General features: G+C 47.9%; 2 protein-coding genes across 4 annotated transcripts in view; one reads left to right on the top strand and one right to left on the bottom strand.

Annotated features, from left to right (window-relative positions):
- The first annotated feature begins 38 nt into the window (after positions 1-38).
- Positions 39-9105, top strand: aagab (alpha and gamma adaptin binding protein). Its single transcript, XM_006628739.3, has 10 exons — positions 39-193; positions 4278-4468; positions 4631-4727; positions 5411-5500; positions 5661-5744; positions 6503-6582; positions 6708-6804; positions 7380-7484; positions 8048-8097; positions 8463-9105. The coding sequence occupies exons 1-10, from the start codon at positions 97-99 to the stop codon at positions 8538-8540; spliced, it is 969 nt and encodes a 322-aa protein (XP_006628802.1). The 5' UTR covers positions 39-96; the 3' UTR covers positions 8541-9105.
- Positions 9106-10614: 1509 nt separating this feature from the next.
- The window catches only part of smad3b (SMAD family member 3b), a 29080-nt gene continuing 14534 nt past the window's right edge, over positions 10615-25160 (bottom strand). For 2 of the 3 annotated variants that reach the window (XM_006628738.3, XM_015343276.2), the window contains exons 3-9: positions 24956-25090; positions 24497-24571; positions 24219-24269; positions 21379-21591; positions 21155-21292; positions 19808-19952; positions 10615-14248 (exon numbers count right to left, since the gene is read on the bottom strand). In XM_006628738.3, coding sequence (XP_006628801.1) covers positions 14125-14248; positions 19808-19952; positions 21155-21292; positions 21379-21591; positions 24219-24269; positions 24497-24571; positions 24956-25090 — 881 coding nt within the window. In that variant the 3' untranslated portion in view covers positions 10615-14124. Of the gene's footprint in view, positions 14249-14706; positions 18337-19807; positions 19953-21154; positions 21293-21378; positions 21592-24218; positions 24270-24496; positions 24572-24955; positions 25091-25160 lie in introns of those variants that run through there. The other variant, XM_015343275.2, reaches the window with a different exon arrangement.

Genomic DNA, 25160 nt, shown 5'->3' with positions numbered 1-25160 from the left:
AGCCCGACCTGCTGTCGCAGTCGGAAGTGATTCGCCGGCTGCAGCGGGTCAGAGTTGAAAGGTGCCGCCTGAGGCTTTTGTGTTGACAGATTCAAGATGTCATCCACAGAGCAGGAAAGGGATACAGAGGCACTGCCTTGCGTCCTCGTTACGAGCTGTGATCCGGGGTTCAAAGAACAAGAGCTGGTTAAACGTAAGTGTCCGAATCTAATCTGTTAGCCTGGCTTTGAGTCTGTGGTGTAAATCTTGTCTGGACTCAAGGTTAAGTGAGGTGCTGTGCTATTGTTTCTCATTTGCACATCTGGCAGGCGAACGCTGTCACATTTTAATTAGATCGGTTTGTTAGGGGAACGCAGAAACATGAATGGACGAACACATTGTGCATAACACTCGAGCTGCATATACGACTAGTATAGTAATCGTGAAGCATTTATTCCGGTTGCTGCGCAGGCGGACAGCCTGCTCGGACATCCTCTCTTTGCAGAAAAGAAGGAAACAACCTAATACGTCCGGTAACGTTTCTAGTTTATACATTTAGCTATTAAAAGAACGTTGTTAACGAAGGAGATGGGAACACAGTTAGGATCTAACCCCAGGTTAGTGGGACAGGTTTTGTCAGTTTGCCTCTAAATTAAAATCCATCAAAGATTTAGGCTGGGCATTAATTGGTTGCTGATCGGAAGATGTTGCTTAATGATCACAAGCCAACATTTAAAATAAAGATCCCAGAGGTCTTTCAGTCTTCCGTTACATAGCTGGTTTAATTAATTATCATCATAACACAATCATAGTGCCCGACTAGCTCAGTCGGTAGAGCATGAGACTCTTAATCTCAGGGACGTGGGTTCGTGCCCCACGTTGGGTGGTGCCCGTTTCCTTATTGGGGCAGAGCGGTGGCTCTGTGGCTGTGACTGGAAGGTTGCCAGTTCAAATCCCGCATCCTGCAGAGGAATCCTACTCCGTTGGGCCCCTGAGCAAGGCCCTTAACCCCAACTGTTTCAGGGGTGCTGTACAATGGCTGACTCTGTGCTCTGACCCCATGCTCTCTCCCTATCTGTGTGTCTCATGGACAGCAAGCTGGTGTATGCAAAAAGATGAATTCCTAATGCAAGAAATTTTATATGGCCAATAAAGCAACATAATAATAATAATCATTCTCGCTGTGCACCAAACCGTTTTATAGGTAACTATACCTTTACAGGGAGTGTTTAGATTATTCAACCTTAAGATTATTTTTGTAAAAGACATGAAGGAATTGTCTAATAAAGTAGTTATTTACTTCTCTGTTTGGAACAAAATTCTGAAGAAACTGGTCCCTCTAGGAGTTGAGCTGGAGAAGGCTGGTTTACAGTACAGCTGCGTTTAAAAAAAAAAAGCTATATTTTAGATGTTTTCACTCTTTGCAGTTTTCCATCCTTCCATACATACAGGCGGGGCACACCCTGGACAGGACGCCACTCCGTCTCGGGGCACACACAGATATGAGTTTTGTTTTCGTTTCTGTTAGTTTGAACACTTTCCTCACTCGCACTCGGACACTGCGAGACACCAAGTCACTGTGGTCAGCTTTTCAAGCCATTTCAGCACTGGAGGCTTCAGCTGACAAACAGGGCTTTAAGCCAATTGTGCAATTCTTCGCTGCTTTCTGGTTAACGTCCTTTCACGTAGAGACAACATGTGAGGCCCGTTCTGGCCCATGGTGTCCTGTGGATCTGTTGCCCAAGGTCAAAAGAATCTGCTTCCTTTCTGACCTCAGTTCTCCCTGGAATCTCTGGATACCCTCACACTTTATATGAGAGCTGGAGTCCCGCAGGTTTTCATTCCAGCTCCGAACACGGCAGCTTGATCGAATTGGGTATTTGCTAAAGAGCTCCCATCATCTGCTTTTTTTGAAGAGCTAGCCAGTTTCTAATTCAACGCAACTTAAGAAAAGCTTGCATGACTTGTGGACTGGATTTCCCTGCCTCCTGCTGTAGAACCCGGGACTCAGTTGGCTCGCTGATTACTGAATCATGATAAAAGACCATGCCTTTCCCAGCTTGTGCTTTACTTAGAGCAGTCATCACTTTTTCACCTTATCATCAATGTTACACCTGATAATTACATATGAGCGACACCGTTCATATGTAATATGCATGCCAGTTATTATTTTGAATTGTCATTGACCAGTTTTGAAAATCATTGGCACATGTCACAAGTGATACAAGTGCCAAGTAGCCAGTAGGAAACGGCTTCAGTGACTTGTCTCCTACATCCGTCTGCGCCGAGTAGTGATGCTACTGCTCCAGCAGGTGGCGGTGTTGACCCGGCTTCAGAATTTGTGCAGGCCGGAGAGACTTCAGGGTAGCGACGCAGGTCCTGACCCGCTATTCCGCACGTTTCGTTTGTATACATGAACTATAAAAAACGCAGCGGAAACAAGTAGGTTATTCGTATTAAAATAAAACCAAGCTCGTCAAAGAAACGCAATAATACTTTTGTCAGTTTGAGGGTTTTTATATACTTTTGGTAGCGAGGTAGGAAGTGATTGGTCTCGGTTATACAGGATAGTATAGTCAAGAGAACACTAGTCAAAAGAACAGACGGCCTGAAATTATTTTTATGGAGGCTTTGTGTCTTCTGATTTTTGTTCCAACATGTCAGTTTAACAACTAATCTTATTTGATTCTTATGCAAAGTTAAGGTTTTTGTAATTATTTGACACTTCAGTGTCTGGTTACAGTCATTACAGTAAGAAGCTGTTAATTCAAGTGAAGTCAACAAGGTGACTGAGAATTTCAGTGGAACGAATGCCAGAAGACACCAGGCCCCCCAGCAGCTGGGTTTGTAGCGCAGGGTTATCAAAATGAAATCTCTAGCCCTTAAAGAAAGGTTTTAACGGCTGAGCTGCACCTCAGCTCTAGTGTGTTTTCTGCGATCCACTGTACAAGACATCTGAAATGAATCTTGGGGCAAGTCATTTGATGAAGCCGACAGGGAGGTCGGAGTGACAATGCACCGTCCACCCCATGGGGGGCTGGCTGTGTGTAATGTCCGGTGAGTTGTTCTCCAGTGCTGAGACACACGCTAGGTTTTTCCGTCCGTCCACGGACACGTTCGAGTTTCGAGCGCCGAAACAGCGTGTGGGGGCATGGGACTGCTGGGGGCTGACGGGAAGGAGGGGGCAGTGATCTCGCGCTGTGAGGCTCCTCGTGAAGGCCGGGCCTCGTTCACGGTGCTTATGGACGATGATGTCCAGCCCTCGTCTTGCTCGTGGTGCATTACGAAATACGAAGTTATTGAAACAAGATTTCGGGGATCTGCCCCCAATGTCAGGGTGCAGAATCAGACTGCTGCATGCAGACCAGGGTGGCTGGCGCAGAGGAGAGGGGGCAAGGGAGAGCCCACTGTGAGATGGGCAATGCCTGCAAATCACTTGAAGCCCAGCTGTCAGATGGTCGGGGCCTATACTGTTCATGAACAGAGAGGGTCAGGGGCTCTCGGTACTCAGCTGTGACAACGGATTTCGTAGCTGTGCTGATTAGTTTCGTTCTATTTTTGTTAATGCGGTTTAGCTTAACCGTGTGCATAATCCCTCTCTCGGTACCTAACAAATGGAATTGTATATAAAATCCAAACATTAGGCTCAATCCAAAATAACCTGCTTAGCCGAACACCAAGCACTGTTTCTTTCTCTGCCAGTCAAGCATGTCGTCGGATAAGCTGATAGGTCTTATTGTAAAAGGACTGGCTTCATCCAAGTCCTGTGCTGGAGCAGCCTGGAGTGCCCATCTGGGTTTCAAAATACATATTATATATACATGTTTTAAAAACACATATTCTTTTCATTCCATTGCTATTATGATTGAGAATGAGATTGGCTTGGGTACAGGTTTCTATTTGGGTCCAAATTCCTATTTGGGAGGTTGTACTTGCATGGAAAAACCCTTCATGAGTGGAGTCATATACCTGGAAGCAACTGGGATGCCATTAGTCCATTAAGAGTGCACGCAGATAGTTAAGGAGAGGATTGTGGTTTTGTCATCACTGCTCAAAGAGGTCCCCTGGGAGAGCTTCATGATTGATACCCAGGCCCATCAGACTCTCCTGTAAATTCTGCTCCTGGGTTTTGGCACAATCAAGTCCTGATATTGTAGTTGAATTAATTACCAAACTGGGAGTACACTTGTTGGTCAGAGACATTTTGCAGTGTGAAAAGAACACAAGGTAATGGAGTACCTGTTTGTCAGCTGGTGGAATCCTGGCTGCTCACTCGTTCTGTCCTTCTGTGTCTATAGAGATCCTGGGTGCAGCGGCTGTGCCGGAGCCCTCCCGCCAGGAGGGGGCAGTGTGCTGGTACCCCTGGACCATCAACAACAAGTACTACACTGCCCAGGTCAGCCTGTGCGTTGTGCCGAACACCCACCTGGTGACAGCGGAGATCGCGGACAGCGTGCAGGCCTTCGTCGTCTGGTTTGACAGCACCACGGTAAGCCAACCTCAGACCTTTGGCGGCCTCAACTGCTCCAACCTCGGCTCATCGGCCAGGAAGCTTGCACACAGCTGTGTCTGTGTGGATCGGTTGTCCTGCTGAGCCATTCTCTGACTATGACGGAAGCCCAGCTATTAACGCCCGTGCCCTGTGTTGCAGGAGGCGGGACTGGACAGCGTGGCCCCCTGGCTGGCTGTAGTGGAGGATGTGGCCCCTGAGGTCCTGACCCTGGTGTGTGAGCGGGTGTGCGACAGCGGTGAGCTCGAGCGTGCAGGCTACACGTGCTTCTTCCCGTTGACCAGGATTAGCACAGCTCCCTCCCGCCAGAGGCCAATCCATAGAGCCAGCGCAAAGATTTCTTGGAGTGTTTCTTGTTCCCGGAATCTGTACATTTATCTTCAGTTCTTAAACATGCCCCATCTGAGTTTTTCCAGTTCTCGGGATTACCAGAGGAAAAGACAAGTGTTGGTGAGGATTATAGAAGTAAAAGAGCTTCCAGTGAACAGAATTGCAAAAAAAATGGAAATCCGTGACCTCTCTGGAACAGTCATGGATCTTTTTTGATCTGTTTTTGAAAAGAGAATCGATGATTAGTGTTTTTTAGTGGTACTGAACTGAAAACTGAGGAAAAAAAACCCTTAGATATCAAATGAAAACTGATGATTCCATAATGTTATAACTAAATTACCAGTGCCTCTGTTCCTGTCCCATACACTTTTATTTAATTCAGTTTATTTGGGTTTTGCTAAATAGGAAATCCACAGTACTATAAAAGAATACAGTGGAAACTGCATGGTAGGCTTTTGTATGTTTTTCAAAAATAATTAGAAAGGAACTTTCTGTGGAACTATTTTCTAGTGTGACAGTAAATAGCATTTGGCTGGAGTCTTGTGAAGTGTTGCATGTGACCAGCAGGGGGCACCATGTCTTTCTCTCTAGGGGTTTCCAGGCAGCAGGCACAGGAGTGGTGCCTGTCCCACGGATTTGAACTGGTGGAACTCAACCCCGAGGATCTGCCCGATGAGGATGGTGAGGGCCAAGCACACAGACTGCCGTACAGTCGCACTAGACACTCGCACATGCTTATGCCGATTAACACTTCTTCACAGCTAGTGCCTGTGCTGTTCCTAGACCCTGGATTGCTTTGGCATCCCAGCGTTTCTCAGTGTGCTCTCTGTTCATTCCCCAGATGACTTCCCAGAGTCGACAGGCGTGAAGCGGATCGTTCAGGCACTCAACGCCAACATGTGGTCTAATATGGAGATGAAGGATGGTACGCTTTGGCATGGGAACACAGGGGTTGGCATCCTACAGGGAATAGTTAGGAATGCCAGGTTCTTTTCCAAGCTGCCCTCTCAAAACCTGACTTTCGCACATCCACAATGAAAAAAGGAATTTTTGGCGGAGCCTTTTTTTTCCCCAAGCTAGGGCTTTGCTAGGGTTTATCAGGAGCCTGGCTGGAGAGGATGTGCGTGTGTGCATAGGCGCTCGCTCTCTGTCGACCGTGTCCAACAGCAATCCAATCTCATTCCGTCCCAGCCCCATCATTCAGTCTCTCCTATCCCCTGAAAGCGTCTGAGAAGATGTGCTGAAAAGGCCGGGCGGAGTTCATTCACCCCCACACCAGCAGTTATCATCTTCCGATCTTTCTAAAAAAACAAACCCGGCGCATAAAAACAAGCATGTAAAAACCTGCCCTCGTGCGATGGTGTTCAAGGAAGGTTTAGCTGGTTTACCTGGGTCTGCTGCCGTTTTACTGAAACAGCAGGTGGAGAACAGTGCAGGAATGGGACACTTCAGAGCCGATTTAAAAAAAAAAGATAATGACATTTCCAGGGTGTATCCTGCCCTGTGCCTCATTGCTTGCTGGGATAGGCTCCGGCCCCCTCATGACCCTGAATTGGAAGAAGTGATTAGAAAATGGATTGATGGGTGTATTGATTGGAAGATGACATTCAGGAGAGCTTCTGTGCATTGTTACTTTTAATGCTGTTCTAATGGCTGGAGTTGTTCGCTCTCTTCCTCTGTCAGAGCGAGCCCAGTGTTTCGGCCTGATGAGCAGTCTTGTGGCATCTCGACACAGCAGCTCCTGCACCAGCCAAGACACACAGGTCAGTCCCCCTGCTGCCTCTCTCTCTGCCTCTCTGCGGGGCAAGGGGTTCACTTATTTCACAGGGCGAAGGGGACAGGCAGGCAAATGGGGAGAATGAACTGCTTCTCTGTCCTGTCCTTGCAGTCCCTCCAGCAGCCAGGAGAGGACACCCACGGGAGCCCTGGCCACAGCAGGACAGAGGCTACTGCCAACAGCAACACTCAGATTGACGCGCTTGTGGGTGAGTGTGGTCAGACCAGGAAGTCGCTTGTTTTTGATTTCCTGTTAATTAGGTTTGGTGAAAATGATGCAATTGTTTTGTGCCCTGCAGGGATTGGATTCAAGTACCTTTAGCTCAAGAACATGAACATGGGGGGGCATAGACTGAATAAGCAGTATTTCAGTGATGTGAATGCACAGCTTGATAGGTGTGGTGCCGAAATTGACAGATCACTAATGCACTTGGTGCTCTCAGTCCGATCTTAATTAAGAGTCCACACCTGTCCAGAATATCTGAGATCTCTTTGCTTGGCTGTTGAATTTTTTTGTCCTTCTTGTTCATAGTACCCTTAGTATTCTAAAGTTATAAATCTCTAATTTAAAAAAGGACTTTCACTGGTTAGTTGAAAATACCACCTCTGCATCCTTCCTCTTTGAACAGTGTAACAGTAGGTTTCCGCTGGACTAGAAAGGACAGACTTGTTGATATAGAAGACCAGGCTATCTTGTTGGGATGTAGAGTAGGTGTCATAGCTGAAATACGCCTATCTTTCCTTTAGTAGAGCTTTAACGGAGGCGGTCTGTGTTTATTTGCAGATCCCATGACAGACATGGACATCCAAGAGCTGGCCAGCCTCACCACCAGAGACTCTGATGTGGAGAACTTTGAGAGGCTCTTTACCAAGCTGAAGGAGATGAAAGGTAAACTCTTTCATATGCAAAGTGGAAGTCCCGTCAGAAACAGTCTGATGGATCAGGCGAGCATGACCCACCTAACCTGGTCATGTGACATCCTCTAGCAGGGAGCCCAATAGTCTGACCTGAACTGGGCTTTAAGGTTTGGAAGAGATCCACCTGTGAAAATGAGAGTTAGACACCCTGTTGAGAAGAGCCTGGACAGGCCTCAGAAGTTTACCTGCTATAAAATATTAAAGAGGACGGCCTGTGCTCACAGTATTAGGGGCAGTTCATATTGCAGAAAATAGTCCACTCATAAAGAGCCATTTAATTGCTCTTTGATTCCCAACATTACAGGTGTCTGACTCAGTGCTGTGATGATTTCACTGTTAAAGACTAACAGACTAAGTGAATAAAGACTTCACTGTTCAGTCACTCCACTTATGCATTTCCCTGCAACAGCTCTTCAAGGCTGGACTTGTTGTTTATTTCTAACGTATGGCAATTGACGAAAGAGGAGGAAGAGGTTGAGGAAGGCACCACTAAGCACGTCAGTTTTTCCAGTTTGTGCTTCTCTCCCCTCACAGACAAAGCATCGTCGTTACCTCATGAGCAGAGAAAGCTCCACGCGGAAAAGGTAGGAGCCCCCTCACAGCTCACTGCATCTTCACTTGGAAACCATGATGTACCTCTCCACTGAGCTCAAACCACAACTGATAACGCAACACCTTTCACATCTTTCCCCCACGGGCTTAAGGACAGGAAGGGTCTTGCGTCATTCAAGTTCTTCAGAGGAATTGATTTGCTAATTGGGGGTGGTCTTTACCATGTCTAATGAATGATGGTTTAAGGGTTCTGTAAAGTGCATTGCAGCCATTAAGAGCAGCACTGGCTGTGTCTTTCCTGACACATCCAGCGCTGTTGTTATGAAAGAACTGAGAGCAAGAGACTGTACTCAGGACATTGTCAAGGTATAAAAGCCCTCCTGTCCTCTGCTTTCAGGTGGCCAAAGCTTTCTGGAGGGCAATTGGAGGAGACCAGGACGAGATCGATGGGCTGTCCTCAGAAGAGGACAGCTAAACGGGGGGGAGGTGTTGTGAGAACGGAGGTCTCCTGGCTCTCCCTTCCCAATGAAGACTGCCTTTCTCCTGCCTTCTGAGGATTCTGTTACTTTTGCATTGGGTTGGGATTAAACATCTCACTTGTCCCACTGAGAAGGAATAGGAACACGGAAGTAGAAAAAAAATAATGTCCTGCATTTTCGGTGTCCTCAGGCAGCGGGTCCCGTGCCCAGGCAGGAGAGCACCCCTCAACAGCCCATCACACCTGCTCAGAGCAAAAAGAGCCCGTGGGTGGTAACACACAGAAGGCACTGATAAAGTAGTGCTAAAGATCATGCAGGCCCACTCCCATTTTTGGTTTTATTTCTCTTTGGCTTGGGAAGAGCCCAGTTCAAACATGGAATAACGGGGTGGGAACCGGAGGGGAGATTCTTGATTTGATCTGTGCGGCTCACCACACAGAGCTGGGCCAGGGCAGGGGTCCCAGCCTTTTCAATAACAATGCAGTGTCTCCCTGTGATCCATCTTTTTATGTCAAACTCTTGTGACTTTGGTTCATTTCTGATTAAAACTGATAAAATTCACCTTCTGAATGCTCATAGATGCACATGTGTGGGGACTGGTTAGAATGACTTTTATTAAGATTCTAGGTTTACAGAGCTGAAACATAAATGCTTCTTTCTACCCAACAGCACAACACTCTTTCTACAATGATGACATGCATGGTACTCAAATCAAACCCTAACAGAAATCATTTTAAGTACACCCCAGAAACGGTGCAGAACAAATTACTGGTGAAGATTAACCAGATGAGGCCTTTATGTTCTTCATTACCCAACTTTCAGTTGTAAAGCAGTTAAACATACACCTTGAAGTCAGCACTGACCTTGATTTAAATGGCAGTATACTCACTGGATTGCACTTCACCTCTTATTCCTCCACCTAGGACCCTGGGATTTTATCCCGATTTCCAGTAATGCTTCTCTTTTCACACTGTTGACACACAAACCCCAACACAGAAAATTAGCAAAGTGGTTTCGCAACCCTTCTCGGTTGATGACCGGGGGGGTGCAGCCCCCTCCCTCTCCTGCAAGTAATCTATGGAACAAAGAGTCTTCATGTCAGGATGACAAGCCTTGTTACAGCACACAGAGAGCTGGATGTTTTAGATTAGCAGTATCCTAGCAATGCTGAAAACAGGCTTTGTAAACAAGCTCTCAGATGCTGCAAGACCTATAATTAAGTGACTAGTTTGCATCTGTATCAGAGATACTGAAAAACTAAAAATAATTACACCACCCCACCCCCCCACAACACCGGTGAAACCAGATGAAACAAAGCACACTATTCTGTTGGAGTTAAGCAGCTCAAGTCCTATTACAGATTGCCAGCTATTTCCACAACGCAGCACCTGTGTTAATTTGTTTTGGCTGATGCAGTGGAGGAAGAAACCTTCGCTCAGCACTTCTCTCCTCTGCCTTATTCTTTGAGTCTGAACATGCATCCCAATCCCCTTCCACCTAATTTAGAAAAGATCTCAGTGTTTCATATGAGGGCTGGGACTCACCTCTGAAGTGCTGCGCCAGTGTGGGTGATGGACCATTGCAATTTTGAATAGTGGAGCAGATGCCCCAGTACTCCAGGTAGAGACGCGTTGACTGTTTCACCAATCGAATTGGGGGTGAGGCCAGGCTTTGAGTAAACATTCGCCAGGACATTTTGAAAATGTGGCTCATGATCTTCATCGACCAAGTATTCAGAACCCGGGTTGAACGCCCCTGAAAACCGGCACTTTGAACAGCACAGTGCCCATGCTCTGCCGTATGGGGAACTGATATGGAAAAGCCAGAGTGGGAAGAGTGCCACCTATGGAATGTATCCATCATCTATAGAGTCCAAGGACCTGGGCTAACATCAGCATCCCACAGCTACTGCTTTATCCCTGGAGCTCCAGCCACGTCCACCCCGGTTCCCCCAGAAAGCGTGGGACAGATTCTGCACCCCACTCGCGCTCGACGGCATGCGCCCCCACTTTCAGAAGGGGCTGCCATAAGCCATAAGGTCAGACAGACAACACAGCTTTATTCTGCCCCTTTTTTTTTCAATATATAGATCTTTTTATTACAAGAACAAAACAAAAATACATTGCAATATTTTTTAAAACCAACACTTTGTATGTAGGAGAGAAAAAAAAAAAACTTGGGTATTACATTAGAAAAAAAACATCCATTATAGTTTCAGGGGGAAGAAAATCAAAGCACAAAACACTAAGAGCCAGTTTAAAGAAGAATTGGAACAGTTACAAGAAATGCACATTAAAAAATTAAAGACGTTGTAGTTCTGAAGACTTGAACATGGGGATAGCTTAATAAACCACCAAATCCACAAGGGAGAGCTCCGAGACCACCGGAGCGCAGACACCCAGCAATGTGGGAACCCCTGAAACAATCCCCAGTCGGAGGGTACCCCCGATTTCCGTTGACAAAATTGTCATTCTAGGGAGCCAATGTGTTATTTATAGTGCTGGTCTGCAGGAACAGCCCCTCCGGCCTTCGAACACTATTCTCTTTACCTGTGCAGGTGATCCACTCCGGCTCGGTCAGAGACACATGCCATGGCTCTCCAGAAGGCTTTCTACTGCGCTACCAACACCAGCGTTGGGAACAAAGTCCATCTGCAAGTGTGTGTGTGTGTGGGGGGGATCTACACATTGCCCCACAGAAAGAGAGCGTTGGCTCTCTTTTCAAGAAAGGGTCCAAAATGAGGCTCATCACAGCGCACGGTTCTGTGCGTCAAGTGAGGCAGAACCGCGGTGCGGGCCGTGGAGAACAGCTCTTCTGCTCAAGGGCCTGAAGATCTCCCTCGTCGCCCTTCTCCGCTACAAAAACACGAGGACATCAGACCTGCCAGCAGTTTCGCCCCAGTTTTATTCCAACAATGAATATTGTATTGAGACACCAACTTTTAACAAACAAAATGAATCTTCTAAAACTTACGGGTACCAAAATAGAACATACAGTACAAAGAACAGAAAGCATGCATATCTATATTTCTACATGTATAGATACATAGTTTTTTCTCTTTTGTTCATACAAAACTCCAAATGGTCCTGAGTGTGGGAACCTCCCTCCCCTCTCACCCCAGACTCCTGAGAGGTGCCACAGGATGCTCACCGAGGCGCTATCGCTAGGAACGAAGCTGGCGTGTACATTTCCTGTGCTGTAACGGTGCTCCACTACACCAAAATTACAGGACATCCTGTGCTGGTGAAGATCTGTCTACGCCAAAACACAGACAAGCTACAATAAAATCAATAGAGGAGAGAGCGTGTGTGTGTGTCCAGCTCGTCTTACCACTTCTGATTTCTACTGGACAGCACCTTGGCAATGTTGGGCTCATGCTGCTCTTTCCATTGTTAACTAGAAATGGTTAACAATGGTTATCACTGCCGCCACAGCCATCTGCCATTGGAAACGCATCAGCTTGTGGTATAGCACAGGGTCAGCCCTGCGAGTGTAGAAAACCCCTGTCAAGACAAGGCAGGAAACCCCCCTCCTCCTAGCAATACAACACAGCCTTGTCGCTTTACCGCGGCAGAGCAGATCAACAGTGGTGCAGCCACAGCAGCGCTGCGGAGGGCACGGGCCTGTGCTTGGGTGTGCCGCTGGGCTTTCCGGTGTCCAAGCCGTGCTTTGGTCGAAAAAAAAAGGAATAGCATTTGCCGGCCCCACCAGAGAGCTTAATATTCACATGGACTAGAGCGTCGCCCTCTGCTGGTGCTGCAGGAATTTTGGGAATCTTTTGCCCCATGCGTAAAGAAAGGAGCGCCTATGAACATCTGGCCCTCGGGCGTGTGCAGGAGTGGGGGGGGGGTCAGTCAGGACAGGCAGTGGCATTAAAAATAAAACGGATCCGCGCCTCTCTCTCCCTTAGTGTTTTTCCTGCAGCACACGGCACCCTCTCTCTCCAAGCCCAGTCACACAGGAGGGGGAACCACACGAACAACTACTGTAAAAACTGCACAGGACACGGCTACCGCATAGAGTACTAAAAGAACCCCCCCACTTGTTTGTATCACAACTGCTACTAAACATAGCGTACTTGAAATGCTACAACTTGTACTGACGCACAGTAACTAGTTTTCTGCTGCGAACTGTTTCCAACACACTGCTGAACATGGAGCAGTAGAGGCGTGCGAATAACCCTTGTACAGAGAAAAAGAGCCTCATCCCAGGATGAAAGGTACCGATCACTTTTAACATACAGAGATGAGTGAAAATTCTTACGAAGTCCAAAAATGGCAGGTAGAATCGAGTCATCCGGTACATTACAATCCCTGCACGGTCAGCAGTGCAGCGAACAGACAGAACCCAAGAGACAGCAGGCTAACGGAGCCACCTCACACTGCAAATACACCCTGCAGAAATAACGGGGAATTTCGATTTGGCAAGATTTCGAAAGGGGGGTTATAATATGTCAAGGACCAATTCCAAGATGAAATGGTATATTTAAATGAAAGGTTTTTAAGAAATGGCTAAATGAAGGAATGGCTCCTGCACTCCAAGGCACTTCTGTACACCCTGGGGAAGGAACTGTAACTTAGAGGAGAAGCTCCAGAGAGCGTCCCCAGCTCTCCTGAACACCACAGAGCGGATCACGTTCCAGGACAAAGCGCACTGCAACTGGCTCGTGCAGTCTGACCCCAGGGAAGATTTCTGGCTTAACCCGAAAGATCAATTTGTCTTTGCTTTTTAGTGTTCCAGGAAAAAATCCAAAAGTCTTTTCATGGCTGTTGCTTCCTGATACACACTGCACACAGAATGTGAAGCATTTTGCGCTTGGCTGACAAGACTGCTGCACACAACACTGAGGAGGCCAGAGCTTGCCGATAACGGACGCTAACAGCATCTCACTGGATTTCTCTCTGCACCTGGTGCAGAGGCAGAGAAGTACACTGTACTGTATATACATATACCTTTCACCTTAAAACACTTACATGTGTTAAATATCAGCCAAAGTAAGCTCTTTATTCCTTTTCTCTAAGACTAAAAAAAAATCATTGCAATTTAACCTTTAAAACTTCATTTTTCATTTTGTACAAAAAGCAATATTGTAAGCTGCTCTCAGTATATGCCATTTCCTAACTTCTATTTATATATAATGTATGTACATTTAACGATCACAATAAGAGGAGAAATTAACAGAGGGAAAAGCTCTGCCATTCTTCTTCTATTACATGCTACTGCTTTTTGGCACCAAATGCCAATAGAAAAAAAAACAGACACAAAAACACAAAGGTCAATGCTTGTGGCCATCACAAAACAATACGAACGGTACTGTTTATAATGCACTCTTCCCCTTGCCGCAAATGTAGAAAGTGCTCATAAAACGCGTGTAAAGTGGCAGGCAGAGGTGACACTGGGAAGATGAAACCAGTTTGTGGATGTAGTTCCAAGATGCCCCTGAGGGAGGCGCTGTTGCTTCACTGTCCTCCCACGACGAACTGGGCTGTAGACACGGGGCTTGGGCCCATTTAGTTTGTGTTTGCGGGTTGCTGGGTTACTTGTCTTGGGTCTGTGTGCGTTCCCGGGGGAAGGGTTTCTCTACGACACGCTGGAGCAGCGGATGCTGGGGGACCCCATCTGAGTGAGTACCTTGTCCAGCCACTGCAGGGGCCCGTTGAGGTGCAGCTCGATCCAGCAGGGGGTGCTGGTCACCGTCTGGCGCCTGCAGCCGAGAGAGAGATAAAAACAACCAGCGTCGGCAAGCAATTCTAGGGGGAAATTATTCTGTTGTTGCTTGGGCCTTTTTTTATATCTTCTGCACCCCTTGAATTCGGAATCGGCAGCTGTGCGTTTTGTCCGGGTTGACGTTTACAAACCCCCCCGTGACCACACACAGGTAGGGAGGATGAGGAGGTGCTCTGACCTGCCCACTTCCTGATCAGCTGTGTGTTGAACACCCCTATGGCAGCACCTCCCTCTACTGGAGGCCTAGCGCTGTCTGCTGGGGGGGCTCACATTTAAGGCATCCCAGGGGATCAAGAGATAGGATTTTTCTCCTTTCATTCGAGACTGGCAGCCCTTCTGAAATGCCCTGAGCCACTTGCAGAAAACAAGAAAAGCTTAGTTTCCCCCTTAGTTGCTCCCCTCATGTGATCTTTGAGCTTTTACACAAAAGCAGCTATAAATCAGTAACAGTTCAAGTTCACAGTTTCTATATTTATTCCTTATGGCTTTCATATTTGAGGTGTTTATGCAGCCAGGACCTGATCTTCGATTCTGTACCGATTCAAGGGCAAACCTGCTGAGGAGAAATCCTAGTCAGCATTCGCACTTGCAGTCCTGAAAGAGCCTGAGCCTGCTATCTGAGCGCGCGCCACAGGCTAAGCCTGGAAAAAAACGGGGGTCCACTGGTCACACAGTTTCACAATTCTAAAATCTCTCTCAGGTATCATCTTGGATGAAAGAGAAAGGTGCAGAACCCACTTGGTGTTCAGCCAGTGCTGGACACGCTAGAAGATCCTCCAGCCCATCTTAAATGATCATGGTGGGCGTAAGCTCTTGCTGCTGTGATACAAGTGCAGACGCATTTAAAGCAGATTGGAATCAACTCAGTTTTTCTGAACTGTCATTTGTTACTGCATTTGTAATCTGAAGATCAAAATGGAATCCCAGAACATAGTGAATCTTTTGCCACCTGCTTTGACATGAATATGCTCTTACGTGTATCTGGGTATCACTGAAACTACCTTAAAGGTACTAACAGGAATAAAAAGAACCAAGATGTGCAGAACACAACTTACTGTCAATTTAATATCACTGTTACTTTTATAACAGGGACGATCAATTCACTCCCTGATGGGGCAAATAAGGTTTCCCTTACATGGCTTTCAGATAATGCAGGTGATACAAGATCCCCATTTAACAAAATGTCCAGTACATGTACATGAAGTGCTTTGCGTTCCACAACACTGGTGGTGTCCAGTGTCTTGGGAGTAGAGTGTGCAGAAGTCTGTCTGATTGCTTTTATCTGGTTCTGCGCCAAAAAAGGGACACAAACTAGCTGACGTCCCACAGCCCCAAAACATAAAGCATTCCTTTTCTTAGGCAATACTCCCCCGCACTCTCAAATCAGGTCTTCACAACCCCAATCACGTTTACTGTAGTGCCTTCTCCCAGGCCGGCAGTATAAAGGAAGAATTCAACCCTTTGTTTCCCTCCCTCGGCTAGAGTTTCATAGTCATTAAAACACTTAAACACACTTGAAACAAAGCACACAGGCCCTTCAGTCTGCCGCTGCTATTGATCTTAATAAGACACTCTCCTGTGCTATTAAACGCGGTTATTCTAAACACACACAGAGGGTGGCTGCCAGACGAGATTACAATCTGAAGCCAAGTTTTTTCAGAGCTCAAGTGTGGAGAGATAAATCAAGGCAATGGTTTCGACTGTCAGCTGCATTTATACCTTCATGTAGGGGAGGGGAGGGGGGGGGGGATGTTTTGTGGTGTATGGCAGCCAACACAAAGCTTGACTACACCTACAGAGAAAAGAGGGGGCTGCATTCCACACACCCATCACAAAGCCACTACTTCATGTGTGAGCGCATTGTTTAAGAGACTAGAAATCCCACTGAGAACAGGTACTCACTGTGGCATCCTCTCTCTCTCCTGCTTCCTTCACTTTCATTCAAACAGAAAAGTTAAGATGTCACCACTTCAAAAGCCAAAAATAATAACATACCAAGGTTTGAAAGCATGAAGGCTCTTTGCCAATCCCTACTGCTATCCAAATCTAACTATTCCCTTCCCCTTCAAAACTACAATCCACACAGTCAGGAGACTTAAGAGTAATTAGCCGAGTTACAGTCAGGTGCAGCCTTCTTCACTACACAACCATGAAAAGTGAAATCAAAACATTTACGGTTCATGATCAAGCACGAAGTTAATCTAATTCTGTAATAACAGCGGTAAAAGCTTATTGTACAATAGTTGGAATTCAGTGCAATCAGTCTACAATTTACTTTCTCATAGTTATCATTTCAGAATAATCATTGGACAATATATGGGTTAGAAAATATTGTTTTTCTAATGCGCCTGGGATACATTTAACATTCTACATTGTAACTATAATTAAACTGTGATGGTGGTGAATAACAAGAGGTTGCTAACTCCAGTCTCTAATGTAGTATGTGTGCTAGATCTCCTTATGTTATAGGCACTGCTTTGTCCTGGAGCCCTGTTAAACTGATCTATTTAAGGGTTAACTGGATCAATGTACCCCTTCTCTACAACTGTAAGATGGCAATTTAGACACAAAACCTGCTGGAGTCCTTACTCCAAGGTCCAGAGTTAGGAGTTCTTGGTTTCTAACTTACTATATATATATTCCAGGTGTAACAGTGCTGACAGAGCACAATGCACTGCATCATAGCTGCAAGTGAGTTCCTGATGTTCTCTAGTCAGTGTCTATAGTGATAGTTTATACTATACTGCAGATCAAGTTTAGTAATCGGACTGCTCTCTAATACACTGTATTATTGTTGCAATTCAGCAAAGACACTGCTTCCCACACCGCTCCTCCATGAGAGTATTTCCATTAATAAGATAAAAAAACAGTTACGAGTTCCAGCTCAGTGTTAATCTTGGGGTGACAGTCCACAGGATGTACTTCCTGAGACTCCCCCCTCCCAGTAACCCGTATTCCACTGCTTTAGACTGTGCAACACAAACCGGAGGTGAACTCTTGTCCACTAAGTATCTTCTAAACAAAACCGCTACTTCAGAACAGTGATTTGCAACCATTTTTTTCCACTCTACAAACACATCCTCTCTAGAATAAACACAGGAGATGCGCAAACAGAGAGGCTTCCTCTGGTCTGACGAGATGCTGCCAAACCACAGTACTGGGGAGGCACCAGTAGGCCTATTTCAAATGACAGTGTAGAATTTCAGAAACTAAGAAAAACAGTAGAGAGTCTGGCACCCAGATAATGGTATGATCCCTCTGTCCAGGGCACTATAATCTCAGATAAGAAAATGACCCTTCCCAGAGCAATGGAAAACTCTGCCTACATTATCCCAGCCAGCTGCCAGATAACCTACAAGGCAACTGTGAGAATGGAATCTGCCTTCAGCTTTGCGGAGACTTTCTGCAGGTTTTTTAAAAAAAAAAACCTTAAGAGGTTTCTATGCCAGCACAATCAATTCACAAATTTTAACAAGCCCTAATGGCTTGGAGAAGGAGAAGGAGAGGGGGTGGGAGAAATCCGACCCAAGCTCTTAACTGGCTCCACATGCGCTGTCTGCTCAGCAGTCTTCCCCTTTGGGAAGCGTTGCTCTGCTTTTAATTACGATGGATTCATTTTTTTTTAGTTCCCCCAGAAACAATAAGATTAAGTCTTAAGCCATAAAAAAACACAGTCAAGACTTTCCTTGAAGCTGTGCTCGTCTTTATTTTAATAAAGACGCGCACAGACTTTATCATCACTACGTAAAGTGGAACTGTGTCACTTGGAGGCCTTACAAGTCACATTTGTCAGCCCTTAACTCTGCTGGCCACTATCCAGACGGTGCTCCACGGCTGACTAACAAGAGGCGCACTCATTTGTCCTTTTCATTTACTCTTTCCCTGGGAGTTCCGTTTTATATTGAGGAAGGAATCGCAGACGAGTCAGCCGCACACAAAAAAACGCCGGCCATCTCTTGACCTGGTGACTCTGGAAACTAATTCAGGGCTGGGAACGCAGCCGGCCGGCCTGCCTGCCTGCCCCCGTTTCCGAGACGAGCCTGGGCTCCCTCTCGCTGGCAGGCGCTGCGCGGTGATTCACAGACGCGGCCAACAGCAAAACGTGGCATGCCAAAGGGAAAAAAAAAATGTACTGTAAGTGCTCAAACTATTAACATTTAGAAGAATCTGCCACGTTTAAACAAACGCCCCCAGAAAAAGTGGAATTCTCCAATATTGCAGTAATACTGTAATTATGGGCCCGTTCTATAAACTTCACAAGCGTTTAAGCATCAGTGTCCCCATCAAGCCCTGAATGCTACACAAGACCACACCAGGTTGCCAGACAGGGATGGGTTTCTGGTGCGCTGTTCTGTGTTTGGCGTTATCACGGTGGCACAGCCACTCGGTTTCCTTCAAGGAGGACACCATATCGGGGGCCAAGATGACCTCAGTGCCCAGTCTCTGCGCAAAGAGGAGCCCGTTGACCGAGCTGCACATCTGGACAGGGTTGGGGGCTGTCAGGTCCCGGGCAGGAGACTGGGACCGTGCTGGAGAGCTCCAGGGAAACTCTGAACACCTACGGGCCAGCCAGAGCGAGACAGAGGGTCGAAGGGAAGGAGAAAGTTAGAGATGGAAACCTGGACAGAGCGAGCTGGGTGTGGACACCAAGAACTCCCTGAAGGCACACAAACCTCAGGCGAGCCGAACCAAGGCATGAGCCCACTCTCTGCCGGAGACACGCCTGGCTCAGAAATGGACAGACAGACAGGCGTGCAGCTGCTTTATTTAAAAAGCCCAGGTGGCGCCTAGCTCTGTTCACTCTGATGCGGCAACACTAGGAGTTCAACCGACGACAAAGGCCACACCGAGGAATCGCACATCATATCGCAGTACAAAGGAAAAAGAGGACAGGGTATGAGCTGGCATGCACACTACAGAGGTCTGGCCAGCTTCCATGGCAACGGCACAACTCTCAAGGTCTGCGTTTATCAGGGAAAACGGCCTGGTCTGTCTGTGCCTTCTCATACCGTCTTTCACAGCCCAAAACATTCAGCACAGCTGCCCAGCCCCCCCGTTACTAAAGAAAAAGTGAAGAAAGCCACAGCCTGAGATTGCTGAGCTCCAGAAAGTGCTGTACTGCTGTAGACAGGCAAGCACTGTGATACCAACACAACAAGGCCTCGGCACTCAGTTCAGCCACAGGGAGAGAGAGAGATCACTTTATTGGCAAAATACAATTTTTTGTATTAGGAAATTGTCTTTTTCGCATACCCCAGCTTGCTCTCCATGAGACACACAGACAGGGAGAGAAGCTTGGGGTCAGAGCGCAGGGTCAGCCATTTATACAGCACCCCTGGAGCAGTTGGGGTTAAGGGCCTTGCTCAGGGAGTAGGATTCCTCTCTGGCCGCGGGACACGAACCGGCAACCTTCCAGCCACAGGCGCAGATCCTGAGCCACAGAGCCACCACACCGCCCAGGGCTCTCCCACACACTGCAAACCTACACACCTCAAGAGCCGACAGGTGTGCAGGCAGGCATCACGGGCTGGCGTACCTGTACTCCGCGCCCCAGCCCTTGACGAAGCTCATGCGGATGGTACACATCCGGGTCAGCTGGTACACAGCCTCGAAGCCCTGGTTCACCGACTGGGCCAACAGAGCCGCAAACTCCTGGTTGTTGAAGATCTTCAGGTTACAGCCTGCAGAAAACGGAAAAATGGAGCCAAGTCACCCCACTGGCAAAGAAAGCTACTATTGTGAAAAACCTTCACTGCACGCACAGAGCCATGCTGTCTCCTATATGGGCATTTTTTAATACTCAGTCCTGTTCTCCTCTTATACAATGTGAAGACATCCATACCGAACCCAAGTTTTTTCTCATGTCATTTAAATAAGGCTTTAGAAGAGCCAAGGAACAAGTAAAGGTTTATTCCACGCTGAAAGGAAAAGAAAACAGACACATTTCAGGTGTCGAGTACACCTGAAGGTTCTCATGACATGAATAAGGCTCCACAGCCAAAATGTTGTCTCTCTTTTCCTTTCAGCTTGGAAGAAACCTCTACCCGTTTCCTTGCAGCCTACGCATGCTGACGCAGCTCCCTACTTAAACTTTTTAAAGAGCCATGTTGGTTCTTATATGTGCATTCTCAATACTCAGTGCTGTTGTCCTCTTATAAATGCAAAGACATCCAGACTTAACCCAAGCTTTTTCTCATATCATTTAAATAAAGCTTTTAAAAATGCAGAGCCTGGCCAGTACCTGGATGGGAGACCTCCTGGGAGAAACTAAGTTTGCTGCTGGAAGAGGTGTTAGTGAGACCAGTAGGGGGTGCTCACCCCACGGTCTGTGTGGGTTCTAATGCCCCAGTATAGTGACAGGCACACTATACTGTAAAAAAAAAGGTGCCGTCCTTCGGATGAGATGTAAAACTGAGGTCCTGACTCTCTGAGGTCATTAAAAATCCCAGGCTGCTTCTTGAAGTGTAGGGGTGTTATCACAGCGTAAGGCCCAATTTCCCCCTGGACTTTGCCAGTTATGTTCTCCCAATAATCCCCATCTCTGAACTGGCTTCACCATTCTGTTCTCCTCCCCACCAATAGCTGGTGTGTGGTGAGAGTACTGGCGCACTGTAGCTGCCGTCACCTCATCCAGGTGGGGCTGCACACTGGTGTTGGTGGAGGGGAGCCCCCATTACCTGTAAGGTCCCCATGTAAGGCGCTTTGAGTGGAGTGTCCAGAAAAGCGCTATATACGTGTAAGCAATTATTATTATTGTTGTTTCCTTCCACTGTGTCCCTTGATAATTGCACAGGGTTCAAAGCCACGATGCCGCAGCAGCGGGAGATGTCCTCCCAAAGCCTCTCGACCCAGAGCCCCCCTCCCTCGTGCCCTCCTCTCTCACCAGGCGGGATCTTGCACACTGTGGCCGGGTGCCAGCCGTACCGCTGGTTGCAGTTTGGACTCTGGACGAAGATGGCGCTGTCACTCAGACACTCCGCGAACACCTCTCCCCCGATGTAATACAGCCGCACACCCCTGCCTGGAGGGAGGAAGACGTGTGATGAGACGTCACCGCGCCGGGACTCGATCAGGCGGGGCGGGGCGCGGCGGGGCAGGGCAGGTTACCGATGTGTCGGCGGGTGAGCTCCACGGCCGCGTTGCGGTTGACGTTGGACAGCAGGCCCAGGCAGAAGCGCTCGGAGTTGGAGGGGTCGGTGAAGCCGTCCACGGTCAGGGAGGGCTGGGAGGCGTGGAAAGTCTCGCCCACCCGCTGGTTCAGCTCGTAGTAGGATATGGAACACCAGAACGCAGGCTCACAGTACGTCACGGGCTGCAGGTCTGCGCAACAGGAGGGAGATGCCGTGTGATGCACTCGAAGTGTGTACAATGGGCTGCACTTTAAAAACTATACAGCAGATATAGTGCTGCTCTGAAATCAGTCCAGAGATGAGCTACCACATGCACTGCAGGACAACTTCAAGGAACAACCTATACTGACCAGCTAAAAGAATGGAATATTTCTCGTTTTGAGCAGAGAAGATGATGAGGGAACATGACGCAAGTATTCCTATAAGAACCCTTAAAGGCACTGACGAAGACAACAGGGTACCCCTCTTCTGAAACAAGAGTGCCGGAGAACAAGAATGAAGCAAAGTGGAATCTATGGGGCGGTGCATTTAAAGCCCAAGAACAAGAAGCACAGTCTTTACACAAAGGGCTGTGGGAGTGTGGAACAAGCTAATCACCCATGTAGATGAAGCCATTACCCTGGCTTCTTTCAAGAAAACAGCTGGACGAGAGCCCTGAATCAACTGGCTTCCAGCTTCAAACAGGCCCCCTCTTGCTTGTAACCTTACATCCTCGGAAGAGGGCAGAGAAACAGGATGAAAGAGAAGGAGCAAAAAGAGAAAGGAAGGATAGCGTCAGGTAGAAAGAGTGCAAGGGAATCAATCAGCGATCATATTATCTTTCACTGGGCTCCCGGAGTCCCTCAGGGAGGGCAAACCAGATCACTCTGCAGGCAAGGGAGAAAGAACCTTCCAGGCACATGGTTAGGTAGCCGTTGAGTTCTTAAACGCGATGCCATGTTCATGATGCCCCTTTAGCATCAGAAACGGAGTGGACAAATAATGCCAAGCAACTGCTTGCTGCCGATAAACAATTCTACTTCTGAGCAACTGCCTGTCCCCTGTGCCATTTACCATGCGTGCCTCAGCCAGCAGGCCCTTGAGACAAACAGGATATTAGTATTAATATTAGTGCAGGCCGGCTGTATCCTGGCACTGCTCTCCGTTCAGATGGGAATGGGACAAAGGCCCTTTTCATCGGCGGCTTCCTGTGCGGCGACGGCAGCAGCAAGGGGGGTGCGGAAGCTCCTGCAACAGGATTCCCAGCTTTGCTCCTGGGGTGGCACTGCCAGGTCCGGACCTTTGATCCGACAGCGAGGACTCCCTAATTTTACAGCGTGCCCCGCTTCTTAACACTTGCATTTTCTGCTACCTGGGTACTCTGTTGCAGGCATTTATGCTGCTGAGTCACATGGTACAGCCTGTGGCTCCAAAAACCCAGCTCCCTCCTTTTTCACTTTTTCCTGCTGCACATCCTGAACTTCAAAGGATGGGTAGCATTAAGCACGTGGCAGCGCAGGGAGAAACGCATCCCAACTCCTAGCAAAAGGGAACTACAGTTCTGTGGTGACATCACCTCTCCTTCGACACCGCCCCCTCACCCACATCTTCCTGTCTTGACAAAGAGTAGAAAAAAGCTGCCGGGCCAGTACAGCAGACACTGGGTTTGTCACAGGGCAGGTTCCAGTCACCGGTGACCCAGACAAGCGTGTTCACAGGCCCTGACCTGCCCCAACCCGTTCAAGGGGATCTGGGAACATGGTGCAACTGTGAGCGTTCCTGGTCATAGCGCTTGTTTCACTGAACATGTTTGTGGTAACATAGCACCCTGTAAACCAAGGGGGTGCAGTAGGAGCTTTTAACAGCCTCCGGTTTTGGAGAAAAAGGCCGCTGTAATCCTCTTGCGAGGCATTGTTTGTCCTTGGTTTCTTTCTTTGGCCTTGCGGCTCAATAACAGATCACCCTGGAGAGCAGTGCCACCCTCTCACAGTGCCCACGGGGTTGTACTGAGGGCAGCTACCACACTATCGACCCGCCCTGACTTCAGAAGTGAAAGACCGTCTGATTTTTCCACCCATGCTTTCAGGGTCAAAGTAGTGTTTCTAGGTCACACTGCAAGAGATCCTGTAGCCTTTGTCTTTACAATCAGGAGGCTTTCTGCGATACAGACTGCAGCCCCGCTGTCCTCAAGGTTTTGTGGTAAACCCGGTATGGTAATCTTTAGGGGAAGGCCACTGCAGATGGCTTTCCTGCCCGGGGAAGGAGCAGGAAACTGCTGTGGTATTTGCAGAAACTCTGCTGCAGGGGCTGCAGGGGCTGCAGTCGCTGCCAGGGCCGGGCCTGTCCAGAGCCACAGCACAGCCCTTCAGGAGAACACATGCAGCTCAACACCACGGCCCCTCACAATGAGAGAGGCCTGCGTGGGCTGTCAGAAGTCGAGAACTGGACCTCCACTTTTCACTACCTCCAGCACACTGAGCTCATTCACGAAAGCCTTTTCTGCCCTGCACACAACATTCCTGGAACCAAAGCCCCTTAAGCATAAATATTTTTTCTTTTCATGGACACATATATAGACTTTAGGTGCTTCTATAACGTTGCTTGTGCCAAACTTTGCTTAATAAATTAAATATGAGGGGTGGATTTAAAATTCTCTAAAGCAGAATCCTAATCCTGAAGCCAGCCAGGTTATTTAAAAGTACTATACAAGCCAATAAACTGGAAAAAAAACAATAAACTGAAATATTAAAGAATATGCAGCTTGTCACTCATCCCCAGAGTCTCCTGGCAGACATACGGCAGAACAGACCGATTGCTCCCATTCTCCTCCTGTCTTACCCAGATTGCTGTGTGCTGGAGAGACAGGATTAGGCGACAAGTTTGGAGAACCTGCAGATTCAAACAGAGAGAAAGAGAAGCTGAAAATGATTAAACTGGTAATGTTGCCCTTGGGTCAGACTCACTAGCATTAGGAGATACCAAAGGGATACTCCTTAATTTTTTATTTTACAAAAGGGAATGAAAAGCGGCCATCTTTTCTGGTGAGAAAGAAGGAAATCCGTTTCCTTGCTTGAAACTCAGCTGTCAGACGGAAACACTTTCCCAGGCTCCCTCACCTGCATCCATGCCATGGGTCATCTGGTGGTCGCTGGTCTCCCCATCCTCGCTGAGGTAACCGGGTGGTGGGGTCTCTGAAAGAGCACATAGCAGCCGTCAGCCAGGGACCAGTGGCAAGAGTAAGGCCTGAGCAGACCGGCCTGGATCGCCGCCCTGGCTGTCACAGCCCACTGCCTGCAATGTGGACCCCCGTCAAGCCCCCACTCCCTCACCAGCCATCAAACGATTAACACATGCCAGCAAGCCAACCTGTCTCCTCCAGAAAAAGGGACTATCACAACACATCAAGGGTCTCTCCTGCTCTCCCCACACTCCCTCTTTTAAACATTGCCCATCTGACTGTCAAGTTTAAAAGCCCACTGAATCTGCTTGACATCATCAAGAGTCAAAGGACAAAGGTTGATCGCCCTTCACAGGGGAAAAGCCTCCCTTTCTGCTGTCTCCCCAGGAGCACTTACCAGGTATGTAGTTGCTCTGCGGCTCTATCCCGGCAGGGAAGTTGGTGTTCTCAGGAATAGAGTGGCTGTAGTCATCGAGCGGTGGGTACTCGGTGGGGATCTCTGTATGTCTTGGCACCAGGACGGGGGGCAGCACTGCACGACACATGGAGTAACGTCATACATGTGGCACCACCAGGAAAGGCCTACTGCCAGGACACTGTGG

This window comes from Lepisosteus oculatus, chromosome 5 (genome assembly GCF_040954835.1).
Source record: "Lepisosteus oculatus isolate fLepOcu1 chromosome 5, fLepOcu1.hap2, whole genome shotgun sequence".
Taxonomy (NCBI): Eukaryota; Metazoa; Chordata; class Actinopteri; order Semionotiformes; family Lepisosteidae; genus Lepisosteus; species Lepisosteus oculatus.
The sequence above is the reverse complement of the archived record's forward strand: the minus strand, read 5'-3'. Positions and strand labels throughout refer to the sequence as shown.